Here is a 19,338-nt window from a genome sequence, read left to right as displayed (position 1 = left end):
GCATTGGCTATCCTGGTCATAAAAAGAAAAAGAAAATGGTATTGGCTATATCCGATCCGAACCTAAACCATTTACAAGTCTAATAGGATGTGAACCTTTCATATTTGGGTTGGATGTGACGAATAACAAATACCAGATTCGACTAATCAAATGTTGGCTAAACAGATTCAGGTTAGGATGATGAAGAGCTTTGTATTAAAATCCATTTATTTACATGTAATCAGATTCATACATCTGTCAGATTCCATAGCAAAAAAATCAAAACCACATATGCATCCTATTATAATTGGTAGTCGGATTTGATCAGATATCGGATAAAATCCGATCCATTGGCATTCCTGCCCGGCTTATGGCGGCACGCATTATTTAGCACCAAAGCTTCTAGTAGTCGTCTGAAAAAAATCCCGTTTTAAAAAAAAGTTCCCTCTCTTTTCCTTTAATATCGTTTGTCCTTCTTTCGCCGGAAAAGGATTCCCGGCGTTTCCATTCCCCCTCCCCATCGGATTGCTCTTCCCCCCCAAAATCCTCAACCTTGCGTTCTTCTTCATCCATTAACTCTCTCCTTTTCTCCTTCACTTCCAATAAATCGAAACACCAGCTAGGGTTAGGGTTTGGACTTTTTTATTTGCTCAGCTTCGCGGATTTTTTTGCCGTCGAAGCCCTGGGTAGGGTTAGGTATTCAACTTTCGGGTCTGTCTTTGGCTTTGGGGAAGCTTCGTCTTTGAAACCCTAACCAGGGTTAGGGTTTCAACTTCGCGCTTCTCATTCCTTTCGTGGCAGTTATGTAAGGTTGAGGTTACGGGGTTACTTCTCCTCCAGAATTATCGAAGATGCAGGCGATGGATCCCGGCGGGAAGATACATCGGCTGGAGCTGGAGAACTTCAAATCTTACAAGGGGCACCAGACGATCGGCCCCTTCTACGACTTCACGGCGGTCATCGGCCCGAACGGTTCCGGGAAGTCGAACCTCATGGACGCCATCAGCTTTGTGCTTGGGGTGCGCTCGTCGAACCTGCGGGGTGCGCAGCTCCGGGATCTTATCTATGCGGCTGACGACCAGGAGAAGGACAGGCCGGGGAGGAGGGCGTACGTGCAGTTGGTCTACGTGACGGGTGCTGGCGAGCAGGTGGAGTTCACGCGGACGATATCTGGCGCAAGCGGGAGCAGTTACAGGATCAACGGGGAACAAGTGAACTGGGGGGAGTATAATGATAAGCTGAAATCGATCGGGATACTCGTCAAGGCTCGGAATTTCCTGGTTTTCCAGGTATTTCCTCCTTTGTATATCGTCACCTTCCTTTATTATCATCTCCATTTCCGCTATCGTTGCCTATTCATCATCAAATTTGGTGAATGGGTTATTGGGTGGCAAATTATTTGTATTTCTGTATGAATTGATGAGCATATGTGGTAAACTTGCTATGTAAACGGTATTTGCACTGCCGTGGACTGAAGATTGAGAAGGAAACAATGCTGATTATCGATTTTTAAAAGCTAGTTTGTGCCCAAGATAAATTGTTGGGTGATGAAGTCGTTTGTATTTTCTCTATGTATTGATAAGTGACATAGCAAAATCCACCTTGAGAGTTGGTCTGATGCTTTGCTGAATACATTGCTTAAATTGATTAGTCCACTTTTCACTGTTTACTTTGGGATCTGGCTTAAGATTCAAGGTCCAGCATAGCAAGCATAGTAGCAAGTGCATTGTTACATTTAAAAACATCACGAATAAAATATCATTTTGGGCCATTTGAAAAATTCTATAAAACTATGATATTGTGAATATGTTTTTCACTTGTTGGAAGCATATTTCATTACAATTTTGAGTGCTTAATTAATTTTCTTGATTTTTTTTTTCAATGAAGGCATGACAAAAAACGGAAGCAGATCAGGTCATGCTGAACATGAGCGTTTTTGCTCATGCCGACATCGTGGCCATCAGATTTGCATTTTAAAAAACTCAAAAGTCAACAAAACCACGTGACATTCATCCAAAATGCAAACAGATGGCCACGATGTCGGCATGAGCAAAAACACTCATGTTCAGCATGACCTGATCTGCTTCCCTAAATTTTTTTTTTTTGAAAAACTTCCAAGAAAACCATGGTAAATGCCATTTTAGCTCATTTCTGTGCTGGCAAACCGATAATTAAATGAGCATTCTGAAAAAACTTGTCAAAATGTGGTGGCCTGGAAAGAAAAACTGCTTGACAGTTATAAAGAGAGTGAAAATCAAATGTAGACTGCATAATATTTCCTTGATATGTTCTCCCGAACTCTTGTAATTCTTCAATTCAATCTTTTGTATTTATCATCTTATGACTGCCATAATCCTTCTTAATCTGAAGCCCAGTTTGTGCCCAACATGCCACCAAGGCGGAAATAACCAGATAACAGGCACCACAAGATCCAACCCACTTTCCTTTGAGGGAAGTTCACGATCTGTAGAAGAAAAATTTCTATGCCGCAATCATTTGCTGCTTAGGATCAAATGATTACTGAATCCCATGGAGGAGATATAGAAATGCCTGTGTGAAAATATGTATTGATTGCCTTAGACTGCTTGAATATTCTTACTCAATGTATAAAATAGCAGGATAAGGCAAATGAAGTGCATAAGACAAAGGGTTTTCCGTAACAGATAAAATGGGAAACTGAATGTGGTTGTGGTACTTTTCAGGTATTCTATCTGTTTCTTTATTAGGCTTTATGCTATTTCCATTGTCCTTGTGGATGCAATGAAAACAATTTTGGCCTACTACACGTGCTGGACTGGCAGAAAGCTTATTTATAATAGAATCCTTTCTACCATATTGGGTTACGTCAGTTTCTGTTATTAAAATTTCAGAATGATATTATAAATTTATGACTATCCTGGTGTAAGATTCATGAGATTTAGTTACGGCTCATAGCATGCTTACTGGTGTAATTTCCCCAATGATTCATCTAATGGAATACCACTAGAGATTTTCTTGGTGGTTAGATACATGGCTTGTTTCTTTCCCTCCCCTAATCTTAGCCTTTATGTAATATAATTTAGCAATTGCATTTGTTAATCCATTTTCTAGGGACAAAGTGATTGGATTCAGTCATGCACCTTAAAGCAAATAATATTGGAAAAATGAATTTACAGAGACAGACCAGCACATGTGCAAATTTTTATGGGGTTTAATTTGGGATTTGGTAGAATACACAATGAATCACAAGTGGAAAATTAAGCTTTCAGAGACCGAGACATGCAATTTTTTCAAGAGGTTAGCCTGTGATTTAGTAGAATGGGAATACATTCGGAATGTTTTTCATTTTCTCATCCTTTGGCTAAACTAGGGCGTGATTTCAGTGCTAGCTGTCCATGATGTTTGGAAGTGCATAGTGACTGCATACTATAATCTAAACCCTCTGTCGTGTAATGATTTATGCCTATGTTTTGCATGCTATGGGTTGCTTATAGATTATGGTCTGTCACATGACCGTCATATATATGGTATGAAGGAAAGAACCATTTATTCATCAATGGCAAAACAAAGAGAGCTGTAGTGAACATGCTCACAAATTTGGGGTTTAATTTTCCAGGCCTGTTGCTTTTTCTACGAAGTCTACTTTCTATGACATCAACTTTCATTTCATTATCCAAGATATGTTTTCCCAGATATTGTTAGTTATTAATTTTGCTTGCTCCAGGGAGATGTTGAATCAATCGCTTCGAAAAATCCCAAAGAACTTATTGCACTAATTGAACAAATATCTGGGGCTGATGAATGCAAGCGAGAATATGATGAACTTGAAGAAAAGAAGGCTATGGCCGAAGAGAAATCGGCATCAGCTTATCAGAACAAAAGGACCATTGTGCTGGAGCGGAAGCAGAAGAAAGAACAAAAAGAAGAAGCTGAGAAGCATCTTCGTTTACAGGATGAGTTGGTATGCGTGATTAACATTTCTTTCATAGTTTGTAATTGGTTTTTTCTTGTTATTTTTAACCAGATACTTTTTAAAAGTGTTTATATTTGGTCTTTTGAATTATTTGTACTTTTTAAAGTAATGTGGTGCAATGAACTGGAGGAGTTTGTGTCATTTGCTTTCTGGGTAGTGATTGTTGCAAATGTTGTCATTCCTGTAATTTTTTTTTTGCAATCACTCCAGAACTGAAGTAGTATAAGTATGAAGTGTGAATATAATCATATAACTAACTTAAAATTTTAAAAACAAATAAAATTCCTCTCCCTCCCTTCCTTCTCTCCACAGAGAGGCATATGTTCCCAAAATGTGATTCAAAATCTCGGACAAAGGACAATGACCAAAGATATTCTTAATCATATATATATATATATATGCTGCCCTTATGGGTAAGGAATCCCATAGTGGAAAACTCCATTTTATTTTATTTTTTTCCACATCTGGCCCTCCAGATGTGATCTACGTGTTTGATTTTATAGAAGCCAACCCTTGGAATGTATGTCAGACATACATTTTCTGGGAAAAATGAACAGCTTACCATGTACCTGTTTATGGAGTTGAAAGGTTATGCCATGGATTCTACAACTTTTTTCTGTCCCGACTCACAGAGGAGCTCGTTCCTCACATGAGGCAATCATATATCATTTTGCTAAATTTATATGAAATATGTTATTTCATTTAATTCACAAACAAAAATCTTGTTTCATTGAATAGGCTTTCAGTTCCATGGATCCAAGATGCATGGTTTGCCTACATATGTACATTGCCAGTTCACTAAGTTATTACATAGTTATTTGCCATCCACATTATCCTAAATAGTTAAATTTGGAATATGTGTTTCGTCTTGTTGCTGGCCTTATATTTCCTTACCTTTAACAAATCTTTGTTTTATTTATCCAAAGAAAATTAAACAGAAAAGAAAGACATGGACCTTCCTATTTTGTTGATACTCGTATCTCTAATTGCTTTCATTAGGTTTTACTAACCAAGGACATGGTAAATGTCTCTGAATGCTGATATTATATGTCATACATTCTTGTTATACAGATTTTGCTTAGCTAGAGGAATTCATTAATAGATTTCTGCATGTAACACTTCGCATATTTAATTGACACTGGATTTGTCATTCATTAATAATGTTTCTAATCTTATTTTGTGATGCAGAAATCTCTGAAAAGGGAACACTTTTTATGGCAAGTATTCAATATTGATAAAGATATTGAGAAGACAAACAAGGAACTTGAAAAAGAAAATAGAGCCCTTGAAGAAAAGTTGAAAGTACAGGAGGAATGTGAACTTGACATTAGTGAGAAGAACAAAGAAAATTCTGGATACCTGAAAGAGATGGCACTAGTTGAAAAGAGAATTGCAAAGAAAAAAGGCGAACTTGATAAAAAGGTTAGTAAATTTTCCCTTGAACATGATCATCTGATGCTTAGAATGCCATTATTTCTCTAAACCTACAGCATCAGTGTGTGTTTGTCTGTGCAATTACTCTAGATTAATGTTATGAATATCAGTCTGACGTACTAGATGCATTTTTGATATAGCTAACGCCATAACTTGTTAAAGGGACTCTAAGTAGGCATCCTTCAAATTCTCTCCAGGATGAACATTGGAAAGTGGCCGATATATTAGCTATATGGGTTCCCAGGGGATATACTTATCATTAGGGTACTTGTCAAGTATAGTAAGTTTTTGCCGTTGAGTTGGAATGGAATTTGGGGGGGGGGGGGGTTCCTAAATGCATTCCTGTTATCAAGATTGTGGCCTTCCAGTAACAAAATCCATTAAACTAGTGGGACTGGAGTTCCTAATGTTAGATTAACCATGTGCAGATGGAGACAAGAATAGTTGTCCATTTGATGTATTGTTTGATGATATGGGTCCGGTGGATTTCTTAGATGGTAATATTTGTAATATTTTCTTTTGTTGCCACTTTTCTTAAATGTTTTCCTTTTCACAGGTTCTATCTATGTCTAACTATATTCAACCTTTATAGTGTGTGTTTCTATACTCTATATACGATTCATAGGAGAAATTACTGTGTATATCTGTACATATTTAATGCTCTTTCTTGAATCTTTTGGTGCTTATAACCTCTTCCTAACCTATGTCACACGGACTCGGCTCCAAGGTCGCCGCACCCGCGTCGACACGCACCGACACGGGTGCGGCTCGGACTCGGTCAACCCGACCCTGGGTGTGGTCAACGCACACAGGGTCATTTTGGTCCATTTTTTGGAAAATTTTTTTTTTTGAATTTTTTTTTAAAATTTTCTGGGCTACAGCTGTAAGGAAAAAAACCCATCACAACTAAAAAACCTGTACACTTTCAAGTTTTAAGTACAGAATGGGCACAACTCAAGTTTTTGTGGTTTTTTCCTGTATGAAGAAAGTGAATTATTACAGTGTATGAAGAAAGTGCCCAAAAGTGAATTATTCCTGTATGAAGAAAGTGTACAGAATGCCTTCACAACTCATCACCTGTCCCCTAATGGGCACAACTTTGACCGAGTCTTATATATATATATACATATATTTTTTTTTATTTTTTTTATTTTTTTTAATATATATATAGCCGAGTCCCCGTGTCCAAAATTTTTGAAATTGCGCCGCACCCGTGTCGCACCCGCACCCGCACCCGCACCCATGTGACATAGTTCCTAACTATAACAAGGTTCTTGTTTTATTACTGCTTCAATATTTGAAACTGAACTTCTATATATTATTTAAAATTTCCCTGCCAGTCTAGTCTGTTGCACTCCCTCTCTCTCCCTTAATCTTTTTGTTGTCAGTCTGGAGATAACTCGATGGGATTTGGACCCAAGACCAAGCATGATGATGAACAACTTCACCACTCGACTGTTTCCTTTGATCTCCTATTGAGTACAAGATAGAGGTTAAAGAAGTCAATATGCTTATTAGCTAGTGTGTTTGAGGTGACATGTAGTGTGTCAACTGCTGCCCTGATGATAAATATTTTCATAGCCATTCAACTGAAGGCTTATTGGGCATATTAGACTGAAGGGCTATCCTAACAGGGTGTTTGGACCAGAGTTGCCAGTCGAGGAAGCGATTCGGGAAGCGGGAGCGGGAAGCGAGACACTTCTAAATTTTTAGAAACTGGGAAGCATGGTATGACTTAGAAGCAAACCAAGAATCGTCTCGGAAGTGAGAGAGGAAGCGAACCAAAAGTGATCTTGGAAGCGAACAAGGATTTGAAGGGAAAACAAAGAGGGAAGCGACCTAGGATTTAAGTGAGAAGCGAAAGGGAAGCGAGTAGGAATCGAAAGGGAAGTGAAAATGTATATTTTTCTAATTTATCAAAATATAATATTTATATTATCATTGACAATAAAACATGACTAGATAACATTAAAGTTGATCTATTAATCTCAAAACCGAATCATGTATGCAAGACAACCATCTAACAAATGCATCCTGTTGCAATCATTTAATAAATAATACATAAAAAATATATAATTCATATTGCAGCAAGTCATTATATTTAGTTCATATAAATAAGATCAGTCACGATATTTACTCATACCATGATCATCACAAGAAACAAGATCCAAAAACAGGGAAAAAAAGAAAAATATATAGTGATCAAGATGCATTCAATACCCAAATAACACTTCTCAAACAAAATCCATCCAAAAACAAACACTAAAAAGAGACAAAGGGGGATCTTCGGCTAGAGAGAGGGAGGCGATGCTAGAAAAGGGGCTAACCGTTTGGCCGCTTTTTAGGGAAAGAGAGAGGGAGTGTTGACCCCCTTTCTAGCAATCGAAAACCCGAGAGAGAGAGAGAGAGAGAGAGAGAGAGAGAGAGAGAGAGAGAGAGAGAGAGAGAGAGAGAGAGAGAGAGCATCAACTTTCTCTTTTATAATGCGCAAAAGTCTATTATACCCTTTAAAAAGGGTATTTCGTTATTATGTTTTTTTTTGAGTAAAAAACATGCTGATTAAGGGCTAAAATGTCCTTTTAATAGGAAACAAACTTCTATTTAGGGGACACAGTTCTCTTTTAAAATAATGCTTCCCCTGACGTTTCAGAAACATTGTATTTTGTGCTTCCAAAATGTGTTTTGGGGAAGCACGCTTCCCCACCTTTGCAGGTGCTTCCGGTAACCTTGGTTTGGACACGCCTACTTATCCTGATAAACAAGATAAGCGGGTAAAATGCATCTTGGTCCGTAATGGAATATCCCACATTATCTTGTTTATCTGGATAAGTGGGTATATCCAACTGTCACCTAATTGTTTTAGAATAATTCTCTTTAAAATGAAATGTTTCCTAATAGCCTAATATATTGTGGATATCCACTAGTATGCAGTGATTTAGAAATCTTCTATGGAAGGTGTCCTTCCTGTCTCATAGCTTTGCTTCATTATCTTCTTTTTTGGAAAAAGCAAAAAAAAATTGCTAAGAGATTAAACGTGTGTGAACTGTGAAGGGATGTCACAAACAGTTATAAGAAGTGAAGCTTTTGGCCAATCCTTGAAGGGCCGATCCAAGTAATGGTTTTGAATCATTATTGATATGTCGATGACCAGTAATGTTAATAGTTCTCCTGAATCTGAGTGCACAGCATGGTATGCATGTTTGTGTTTATTCCTTGCTGAGGTTTTTTTATTTTTAGTTTTTTAATAACCTTGGCTGATCTTATTTCAGGTGATTCTGAATTTACCTTGTATTTCACATTTCAAAATTTGTTTTATTTTGTCTTAAGGTAACAATTAGAAGCAATTTGATTTCTTAATGAAAAATTGAAAATTGTCTCTATTTTTTGGCATATCGACCAGAAATTACATTTCTCCCTTCTTTTGGAAATCACTTATGTTGTACCAACTCTAACTGCAGTACTGGACTATTCCACATTCTTGCAAACACACATGCCACACAAACTTCCTGTGCCCGATTTGAAACTCGTGTTTGTAACAGTGGATGTTTTCTGTTTTGTTCTGTAGGTGTATGTGATTGTTTTAAAAGCTTTGGTTATGTGTTTGGCTATGGTTGAAAACATTTCATATGGATATAGTTATTAGAAAATTTGACATGTAAACACGTTTCCTTAAACCTGGGCGCTAAGATCAATTTAAATACTTTTTGTTCATTTGCATTGGTTCATCATGGTGATCATGAACTGGTGTTGCAGAAACCAGAGCTTTTGAAACTGAAGGAGGGGATCTCTCGCATTAATTCAAAAATTAAAAGCAGCAAGAAAGAACTAGAGAAGAAGAAAGGAGAAAAGAAAATGCATGCTAAGGAAGTAGAAAGACTTCAAAAAGAATTGAATGATGTAATTACAGCCATAAATAACTTAAATTTGGAAGGTCAAGGAGGGGAAAAACTTCTACTGGCTGATGCTCAGATTAAGGAGTACCATAGGATGTAAGTATTTGGTGATTATTTGCTTTACTGAAATTTGTTACTCTGATATGATTTTATATTTGAATTTGAGCTATAGGATCATCACATGAGTATTTTACTTTCATGCTATGCTGTGTTCTTTAATTTTGATTTTTAAGGTGCTAAATTACTAGCCATTTTGGAATTTGGATTATGGAGTTTGGATCTAGTAACTTTGTCACCAAATTATAGAGGAATTGCCGTAGTGGGATGGCATTATTCTCCCTTTTCTAATTTATTTTTTACCTCCTCTTATTGGTGCATAAATTGCCTGCTGTGGATTCTTATGGATGCTGAGTCCATCTCGATGCATTCACCTGCTTAAAGGCATCTAATGCTTTTGAGAACCTACAAGTATAATAGCGAGAAGTTCTATCAAGGCTCTATCATGCACTATCTAGTATGAGAGCTATGTAACATGGGTACATAAGGAAAGGTAGAGTAGCCACGTCAATATGAGTCGACATGGGTATGGGACATGTGTTGGGTTGGGGTAGACTCAATTCACACTAGGGATGTCAATGGTTCGGGTTTGGGTTGGATATCCGACCAACCTGAATCCATTTACTCGGGTTTGGTAAAATATTATAGATTCGAGTTTTTAATCGGGTTGGACTTGGTATTAAATTGATGAATCTTATTGGATTCAGTTTCATACATCAACCCGAACATATGCTTATTGGCAAGGTTGTAAGTGTTGTATCGTTACCCGTATCGGTTGGGCCCAAAGTAACACCATATCGTATCATAACGTTGGAGCGTTGATTTTTTTAACATTCAAATTAAGATATGAAAACTTGAAACTTTATTTCGGGATCTCTTCACCTTTATAATAGCCTCTGATTCCCAGAGCTTGGATTACAAGTGAGGAAAAAGAAAAGAGAATGATAAAGGGATAAGAAGATGAGGGCTTGTGATGTCGACCGGATCTTCGTGTCTTCTTGGGCTTCCTTGAATTTCCTTTTTCCTTTTATCTATCCTTCATTTTTTCTCTTCCTTGAATTTACGTAACTTCTCTCTTTTGTAGAGTTGTTTTCTTAAGTTTAGCTTCTCATGATGGAAGTTATTCCATCATGGATATTGTTTTTGCTGAATGGATGCCATCTGTACTTGTAACCACTCCCATGCTCCTTGCCTTCCTACTTTATGGGTACCATGGGTAGATGTTTGGGAGTTAGGGTGATACGTGATTGATTTAGTACAACCAACACAAGTTACCATCTAAGTCACAGGGACTCGACAAAGCAGGTGCCGCACCCACGTCGACGCGACGCTGGTGCGCGTGCGGCACCCGGTGCGGTCAACACAACCCTGGGTGCGGTCAACACAACCAGGGTCATTTTCGTCCAATTTTTTAACGTAAATTTTTTTGTTGCCCGATCAAAAGGGGCTGCGAAAGAGGATTAGGGCAAATTTTTTTGCCCTAATCCTCTCCTCTCCTCTCCCGCGCAGCTCCGCTCTCTCGCTCGCCTCCTCTCCTCCCGACGTCTCGCAGGGGATACCGACGCCACCTCCTCCTCTCCCTCGTCGCATGTACCCTCTCGCTCTCTTGTTGGGTCGGCAGGGGAGGGGCCGAGCTCCCCTGCTCCCTTCGTCTCCTCTCCAACTCCCTCTACTCTCCGCCGACCTTGACGCTGCCGCCAACCGTTCCGCCACCGACCGTTCCAGGTATGCCGCCGACTCCCTCTGCTCTCCTCCTCTCCTCTCTGTCTTCCCTCTCTCTCTCTTAGAACGTCGGGGTCTTTGTGCGCACAGCTTGTGCTTTTTCGGGTCTTTGTGTTTGCTTTCCCTTTGTCGCAACGGAATCGTGTCCCTACTCGGTGCTAACGGCTCAACTGCAACTGCAAGGTTCCTTGTGCATCTTGCCAAAGGGCTTGGACATGCGGTTTGGCAGGCCACACTGCAACGTTCTGTCGTTGTTGGTTCCCTTGCCGCTATGTGGGCTTTCGGATGTTCGGTATGTGTTGGCTCAGGTGGGGAGTTGAAATAGCTCTCCTTCCTGCACTCATATTTTCAATGTCGGAATTCTGCCAGTAGTTATATGCTTGTCTAAAAGATTAAGCCATGCATGTGTAAGTATGAACTAATTCAGACTGTGAAACTGCGAATGGCTCATTAAAACATTTTTTTAACCGATAATTGATAAAACTTTATATATATATATATATATATATATATATATATATATTGCCGCACCCCCGCACCCATGTGACATAGGTTACCATCATTTACTTTAACCAGCACATGTTACCTTCTTTTACCGTAACTAGCACATATTACTCTCTTTTAAAGTAACCAGTATAGGTTATCCTCTTTTACTGTAACCAACACATGTTACTTTCATTTACCGTAACCAGCATAGATTACCCTCTTTTATCGTAACCAGTATGGATGGTTAAAGAGGTTTACCATAACCTGCTTATTTATCTTATCATATGTAAATGAGTGTAAATTTGATAATTTTGACACACTTGCACATGGATTTAAATTATTATATATATATATATATATATATGTTTTTGTGCAAACAATCGTATCTGAAATTTTTAATAAAGATCTTTCAAAAAATTAAAAAACTCGAGAAAACACAAAAAATTAGCACAAATTCTCAAAAATTCTATCACATGAAACAAGGATGAATTATACAAAATACAACCATAAAATTACATATGAAGCATTTATGTCTCCATGAGCTGCTATGAATGACATACAAATCTCATAAGAAAAATGTAAATTGTGAAATAATAAACAACACTAAGCTAACAAGTCATAAGATCCATAACAGTGCATGTTTACATAAACAAAAACAAAATCCCCAAGTGTTTCTCAATACTTAAAAATCTTACATACCAATTTTTTTTTAAGTTCATACAAAAATGAAGACTTCTTATTCTTCTTGCATGAAATCAAGCCCTAAATCACTCTCAAGTTCTTTAGGTGTAAACACAAACTCACCTTAAGGAGTTTTCTTATATATTAAAAAAAAAACGAATTGAGTGCAACACAAAATGTGTATCATACAATACATCCGATACAGGTACGATACACACTCGTATTTCGATATGGGTGTGTGTCATATCGATTAGGTCCAAAGTAACGATAAGTATCAATACGGTATGACACAACACTGCTTATTGGCACTTTTTATATGTCAATCCAAATGGATGTCGGTATCGAGTCTATTGACAGGCAAACCAATGTATTTAAAACTCAGTTCACGAAGTATAAAGCGTGCCCATTTCATTAAATGCAATAAAAGAAAGCTTCAAATTCATTGTGTACAGCATGTTTCACTATGTAACTCCAATAAATGCAGAAAACCAATTTTCAAAAAACTTGCACTACATGTCTTTACCATAGAAATGTTGTGTGCACAGGTAAACACAAAGACATTAAGTTTGGCTTTCACAAGGAAATCCGAATTCGGGTCAACTGGATTCAGATTTGATTTTGAATATTTTACATCTGTATTTGAATCTGAATCCAAATTCGATTGGTCGGATTTGGTATAGGCTATATCCAAACCGCCGGCCTGTTTACATCCCTAATTCACACTCGATACTAAAATGAAAGTTCTATCACGCAACACTATCAAGGATAAGAACTATGTAACATGGGTACTTAAGGAAAGGTAGAGTACCCATGTCTGCATGTGTGGACATGGGTCAGGTTGGGTTGGACTCAATTCACACCCAGTATTATCTTTATGGTTCAGCAACAATGACCAGATTTCCCTTTACTCATAAATAATTCTCAGTACAACCCATGATACAAACAAAATTACAATACTACCATTGACATGAGCTCTTATTCCCAACAGGTTGGAGGTTGAGAGTTGAGACTAATAAGACTTAAAGATGGTGTGAGGTAACATAGAAGATTGTGGGGTGACTAATGTTTGAAGTCATAAAGAGGACCCTCAAAATCGACTCGTATCTCTTGCTACATGTGCATGCACATACATACAAATATCCACTTGCTAATGGTTTTCAGGCATGATGCCATGTAAGGTGGCACCTTTGCTTGTTTCGCGAGATCTAGCCACTGAAAGCCTTTTGGATGCATTTGGTAGAGTTCAACTATAGGGTAAGAAGTCTAGATTCTAGTTCTACAATTCATGAAGATAATATCAAGTGGAAATAATGGGGAATAATCATGTTGGATTCAACCTTAGTGCATGAAAACATTAAATATAATGTTCCAATCATGTTGCTGGATATTGACATATTGCTGGCTTTAAGTTCCATGGCGGTGAAAATATAGTTGGCTGAGAAGTCTGTTTGAAAAACTAAAACTAGAAATGGGATGTTGGGAGCTGTAAAGCACAAAATGATGTGGCAATATGGGATGTGAATTGGAAGCATGTTAGATGGATGATTGAGAATGGAACAAAAGCGACTAAAGAAGAATGGGATTTGAATATATTTACAAAGAAGTGCAGACTTACTGATTTTATATAAAAAAATTCCAGTAGTTCTCAATGAAGTACATGAGCACAAACAATCAATGATCAAAGTTTTATGTGTATGAAACATTAATAAATTATGTATACTGCAATCTTCTTGTCATTCTTGGAGATCTGTAGGGCATTCTAAAAGTTTTCAGAATGTTCTCTCTTACTTTTGATAAGACAAATCGAACGAAAGAGAATAAGTCATTATCAGTTAGAAACTTAGAACCATGTTCTGTTGATGATGATATTGCCCCTTTCAATAGCCATTTTGAGCACCTTAACAACAATGGAACCATTAGAATGTATTTTTTCAGTACTTTTTAATTCTTATATTAACTGTTTGTGTTCTTTGAATAACTGCTGGTATGCAAAATCAGTCCTTGATCACTGTGCTACTGTATTAGTTATTTCTTCTCCTTCATTTTTCATTGACATGTTCAAGTTTTATTGTGTCAGTAAGGAGGAGGCTGGGCTCAAAACTGCAAAGCTGAGGGATGAGAAGGAAGTTTATGATACACAACAACAAGCTGATGTGGAAGCTCTGAAAAACTTGGAAGAAAATCTTGATCAATTAAGAAACCGCGAGAAGGAGCTGACTTCTCAAGAGAATCAAATGAAATCAAGACTAAGGCAGATTAATGATGCACTCACAGAGAATAAAAAAGAGCTAACGAAATCAAGAAATGAGTTGAATGATATGCAAGATAGGCACAGAAAGTCTAGGTAGGTAGATTGAGTTACCTTAATTTTCACTTCTATATTTTTTATAGATGAAATGGTTATGGAAATTCAATCTTGGTACAGTGCTTGAATCTGTTGATGCGTTTTCAAAGAACTGCAGAATTTATAGTCTGTTTTTGTTTGTGGAGACACTTGATGTCACATTCTTGTGCTCCAGTAATTGGTGTAAGAGATTAAAGTTGTTGGTATACTTGACTTGGATACTTTGGGCTTATTTCTTCTATGTAATGATTCTGGTGGTGATTTTATTTTATAGGGTTGCATGCTATTTCATATTTGTTTTCCTTTTTTTATAATCCTAACAGGGCAAAATATGACAACCTGAAAGCTAAAGTTAATGAAATTGAAGCTCAATTACGAGAATACAAGGCTGATAGACATGAAACTGAAAGGGATAAAAGATCATCTGAAGCAGTTGAGAGTCTCAAACGACTGTTTCCAGGCGTGCATGGGCGCATGACTGATCTTTGTAAGCCAACTCAGAAGAAGTACAATCTTGCAGTCACTGTTGCAATGGGTAAATTCATGGATGCTGTTGTTGTTGATGATGAGCAAACAGGAAAGGAATGTATCAAGGTAAGTACCTACCCAATTGAAAATGTTGTTAATTTCTAGGATGCTATGGAATGAGTACTATGATTGATGTCTTCTCTTTTTGAAACACCATAAATACAAAAACCTTAACAAATTCTGGGTGACATTTGCCCGAATGACTAGAAGTGCATGCCATTGCTATGCAGCCTTTTCACATAAGCATGAAGGAGTTAGAATTACTGGTTTGAAATATTCCTAACTATAACATACATCATGTAATTTCTCTCTGATATCCTAGAATATTAAAATTAGGTTAGCATTTATTCATCTTCTTCATTCTGCTGGTTGCTTGTGTCAAGCAAGGAAGAAAGATGAAGAACAAACAAGAACGAAGCTTCGTTCAATAGTTAGAAAACAAAGTAGTAATACAACACATAGTGGTAGGCCCCCCTTACCTGAGACTATTTTTGACCAAAATGGCCTCTTACATTGACCATTGCACTTTTGAATGCTAAAATACAAAAAACTGCTCCAATGCTTACATAGTAATGCATAAATGGGATTACCCCCAATAATGGTACATCATATTTGATTCCTTAACACTCTTTCTCAAACTTGAGATGATGTAAACACAATCATTTCAAGTTTGAAGAGGAATGTCTGAAATGCCTTAAAAGAAGAAACTCTTCATGAAGCAATCTGTAATCTGGTTAGCCATTCCAATTTAGGATGTAAGATAACCCCCTCCAAGTATGCTCTGCGAGTGAAATGACAATCTATATATACTTTGTTCTCTTATAAAATTATGAGTTTTTAGCTATATGAATAGCACTTTGATTGTCATAATGCAGTGGGGTCCATCCATCTATCCTAACTCTCATATCCTCTAATAACCGTCTCAACCACACAATCCCAGTATTGACCTGTGCCATGGCCATATACTTGTCCTCAACTGTAGACAATGCAATTTGCTGTTTCTTCTTATTTTTTCATGGTATTAGGGAGTCACCCACAAAATCCTTTGGTAGAATGTCTATCCTGTGACACCCTTCCATAATTTGCATCATAGTAGGCTCTCAACTCCAATGTAGAAGAATCAAAGAAAAACAAGGCATAATTCATGGTATCTCTGACATATCTGATAATCTTCAGTACTGTTGCCAAATGTGTGGAACTAGGAGCACTCATAAACTGGCTCACAACATGTACTGCAAAGGTAATGTCAAGTTTAGAAATAATCAAATAAATCAAACTCCCTATCAACTGCATATACACTGTAGGGTCATTGAGAGGCTCTCCATCTTTATGCCTTACTTTGCAATTTGCTTATATAGGAGTGTCTACTCGCTTCTTGTCATCAGCCAATCCTTTTAGAAATGTACTATCTACCATAAGAATTGGAGGACATACTTTCAAAAACTTATCGATGCTTGGCAAAAAGGATAAGAACATGTACTTAAATCAATCTTTTTGATCGGTCTTAATATATCCTAGCGATCCTTAATTAGTATTCATCAGATGATCTAAATCGGCGAAAACCATATTTAAAAACTATTCGAATGAACCATATAATGCAACCTTAGTGTGTTCTCATTCATGTCATGTTTGTTTGTAACCTCGACACCTTCCTCGCGACAGATGTTATTCATGATTTCTCTTAGAGTTATCTTTAGGTTATTGAGCATGTGTTTGTGAATAACACTTGAAATCCAATTGGAATGCACTTTCTCTACTATAAGGTTGCTCAATAATCCACCACATCTATACTCGCTATCATACATTTTTACTTGAAAGAAATATATTTTACGTACTTTTGTGCAATGTATCTTTCAGGTGCAATCAACTGTCATATGAGCATTATTTCTCTTGCATACAATAATCATTATTATTGTAGTTCTTTAAGAATTTTTTTTATAGTTATTCCTGATTACATGATCATCCAAAAACTCGCAGCAGTACTGAAGATCATTAAACATTTTGCCCAAATCAATTTTTCTATCATTTGAGTGTATTGATAACCATTGTAATTGTTCATAATCATTAAGTCGGTCATTACGCAATTGCTCATACAAATCAAATGTATTTGCTTCAATGATTTTCAATTAATCTTTATTGTATAAGAATCCATTGAACGAGAACCAAGGGTTCACATTCTCCAATGCCATTGGTGCATCACTTTTACCAACCCTTATTTGCCCAATGTCATCATTGTCTTCGTCGTTTCCTATCAAGATAGTCATCATCAATATCATCTAATTATACATTGTCAACATGATCGTTGCTATCTATAATTGACTATTTGATTGCACCAGATATATCAAAATTCATTATATCTGTCGCTTTATTTGCTTCCATGCATGCATCATTCATGCTCTTTAGTATACTTAAGTCCTCATTCATAGCTTGCTGCAACTCAGGTTGTGGAACAACCTCAGCATAGCATTTAGGTTCATGATGTGAATAAATCAAAGTTAGAAAAGCTTGGTGAGTGATAGAAAAAGAATCATAGGATACAAAAGGACAGATACTTCTACATACCCGAAGAGGAGGTAAATCCATTGCTTGTATATCTAGATTGGTCTGAGGAACATTGGTACTTAGGTAGATCTCTTTTTTCTTCATCATACTGGACTAGGAAAGATTGAGTAGGTATCCTTAAGGTTCTCCTACCGTAGGTTATCACTTATCGTTCTATTCTCTTTCTTTTAGAACTATTTGGGAATGGAACAAACAAGGAAAAGGTACGTCCAATATCCTCAACTTGCTTTGTGGTCTTATACCAAGTCATATACTCAACAACTTTCATATCTCTAGATATCCAAACTCTTTTACCCAAGGAATCATAACACTGATAATCGTTGTCCTTTAAGATACCCTAAGAAGCAACATTTGACTGTCTTATGAGACTACTTATCTCTATACTGAGGTAGGATTATAACAAAGCAAGTACTTCCAAACACCTTCAAATACTCATTATCTGGTTCATTTTCAAATATTTTCTTAAATGGAGTCACTTTTCCAAGAACACTTGAAGACATTCAATTTATCAACTACACCACAACTCCTGTGGCCTCTGCCCATAATTCCTTAGGCATTCCACTATTGAATTGCAATGCCCTGGTGGTCTCAACTCAAGTATATGCATTTTCTCTTTTAGTAACACCATTTTGCTATGGACTAAAGGACATGTCTCTAATGCAATATTCCCTTTTCACGCATGAATTCCCGTAGGTTATGCTCAATATACTCTTCTCCTGAATCTGAACAAAGGGTCTTCAACATAGCCGCAAATTGAGTCTCATAAAAGCATAAAATCTTTTAAAGATATCAAGCATTTCACTTCTGCTTTTCATAAAATAAATCTATTTATATTTCATATGGTCATCAATAAAGTTTACAAAATATGAGGATCCTCCTCTGGACACAAGAGAATGTCCCTATACATTAAAATGAACAAAATCAAACAAATTAGTAGACTCAACTTCCCTATATCCAAAAGGGAGAGCATGACCTTTAGCTAACCTACAACTCTGGCAACATCTAACCTCACCAGGCACTTCATATTTACATTTTCTAAGATCACCTGAGGATATAATATATTGCAACCTATAATTAGACACATGACCCAATTGATAGTGTCATAAACTAAGTACTCTAAAACTGCAACACCCAAATTGGTCCCAAAAGCACTTTGTGGTTTCTTGTCTAGATGATTAAGTAAAGGTGACCTGCCTATACTTAATCCCAATCCTCCTCCTTGATGGCCAATCCTGTATAAAACAACAGTCAGGAGTATAGACAACATCACAATTATGCTTAGTAGTACAACCAACTCAGAATTAGATTCATGTCAGGAGATGAGACTAGGTAAACTTTAGGAGTATTCAATTTTCCATTAGGACTAGAAGCAAAGAAGATAGGCCCAACTTTTGAAACATTCATAAAGGATCCATTTTGAGTACGAAAGACACTGCAACTTCGCTTATAGTTGATTAATGTAGATTCATCAGCTGTCATATGGCATGAAACCCCAGAGTTTAATCAACCAACATGAACCAACACTAGGAATACATGCAAAAGCACTACCAAAGATACCAAAAGAGGTGGCCAGGGCATAGATGGAAGACTCAGCAATAAGATGCTGCATCTGCTCAAGCTTCAAGTGCACAGACATTTGTAAATCAGAAGTGGAAGTGGTCACTGCGGTGGATGTGCTTGCCTCCTCTTCCCAGTGCTTT

At 37.2% G+C, this 19,338-nt stretch overlaps 1 protein-coding gene across 2 annotated transcripts in view; it reads left to right on the top strand.

Moving 5' to 3' along the window:
• The first annotated feature begins 395 nt into the window (after positions 1–395).
• The window catches only part of LOC149838334 (structural maintenance of chromosomes protein 1-like), a 37,253-nt gene continuing 18,310 nt past the window's right edge, over positions 396–19,338 (top strand). For both annotated transcript variants that reach the window (XM_090006524.1, XM_090006523.1), the window contains exons 1-6: positions 396–1,268; positions 3,683–3,919; positions 5,120–5,353; positions 9,119–9,354; positions 14,282–14,548; positions 14,872–15,142. In XM_090006524.1, the coding sequence (XP_089862650.1) occupies positions 831–1,268; positions 3,683–3,919; positions 5,120–5,353; positions 9,119–9,354; positions 14,282–14,548; positions 14,872–15,142 (1,683 nt within the window). In that variant the 5' untranslated portion in view covers positions 396–830. The remainder of the gene's footprint in view (positions 1,269–3,682; positions 3,920–5,119; positions 5,354–9,118; positions 9,355–14,281; positions 14,549–14,871; positions 15,143–19,338) is intronic.

Source organism: Nuphar pumila, chromosome 5, assembly GCF_984573655.1.
Source record: "Nuphar pumila chromosome 5, dmNupPumi1.hap1.1, whole genome shotgun sequence".
In the NCBI taxonomy this organism is placed as follows: Eukaryota; Viridiplantae; Streptophyta; class Magnoliopsida; order Nymphaeales; family Nymphaeaceae; genus Nuphar; species Nuphar pumila.
Note: the sequence above shows the minus strand (reverse complement) of the source record. Positions and strands in the feature narration are given on the sequence as shown.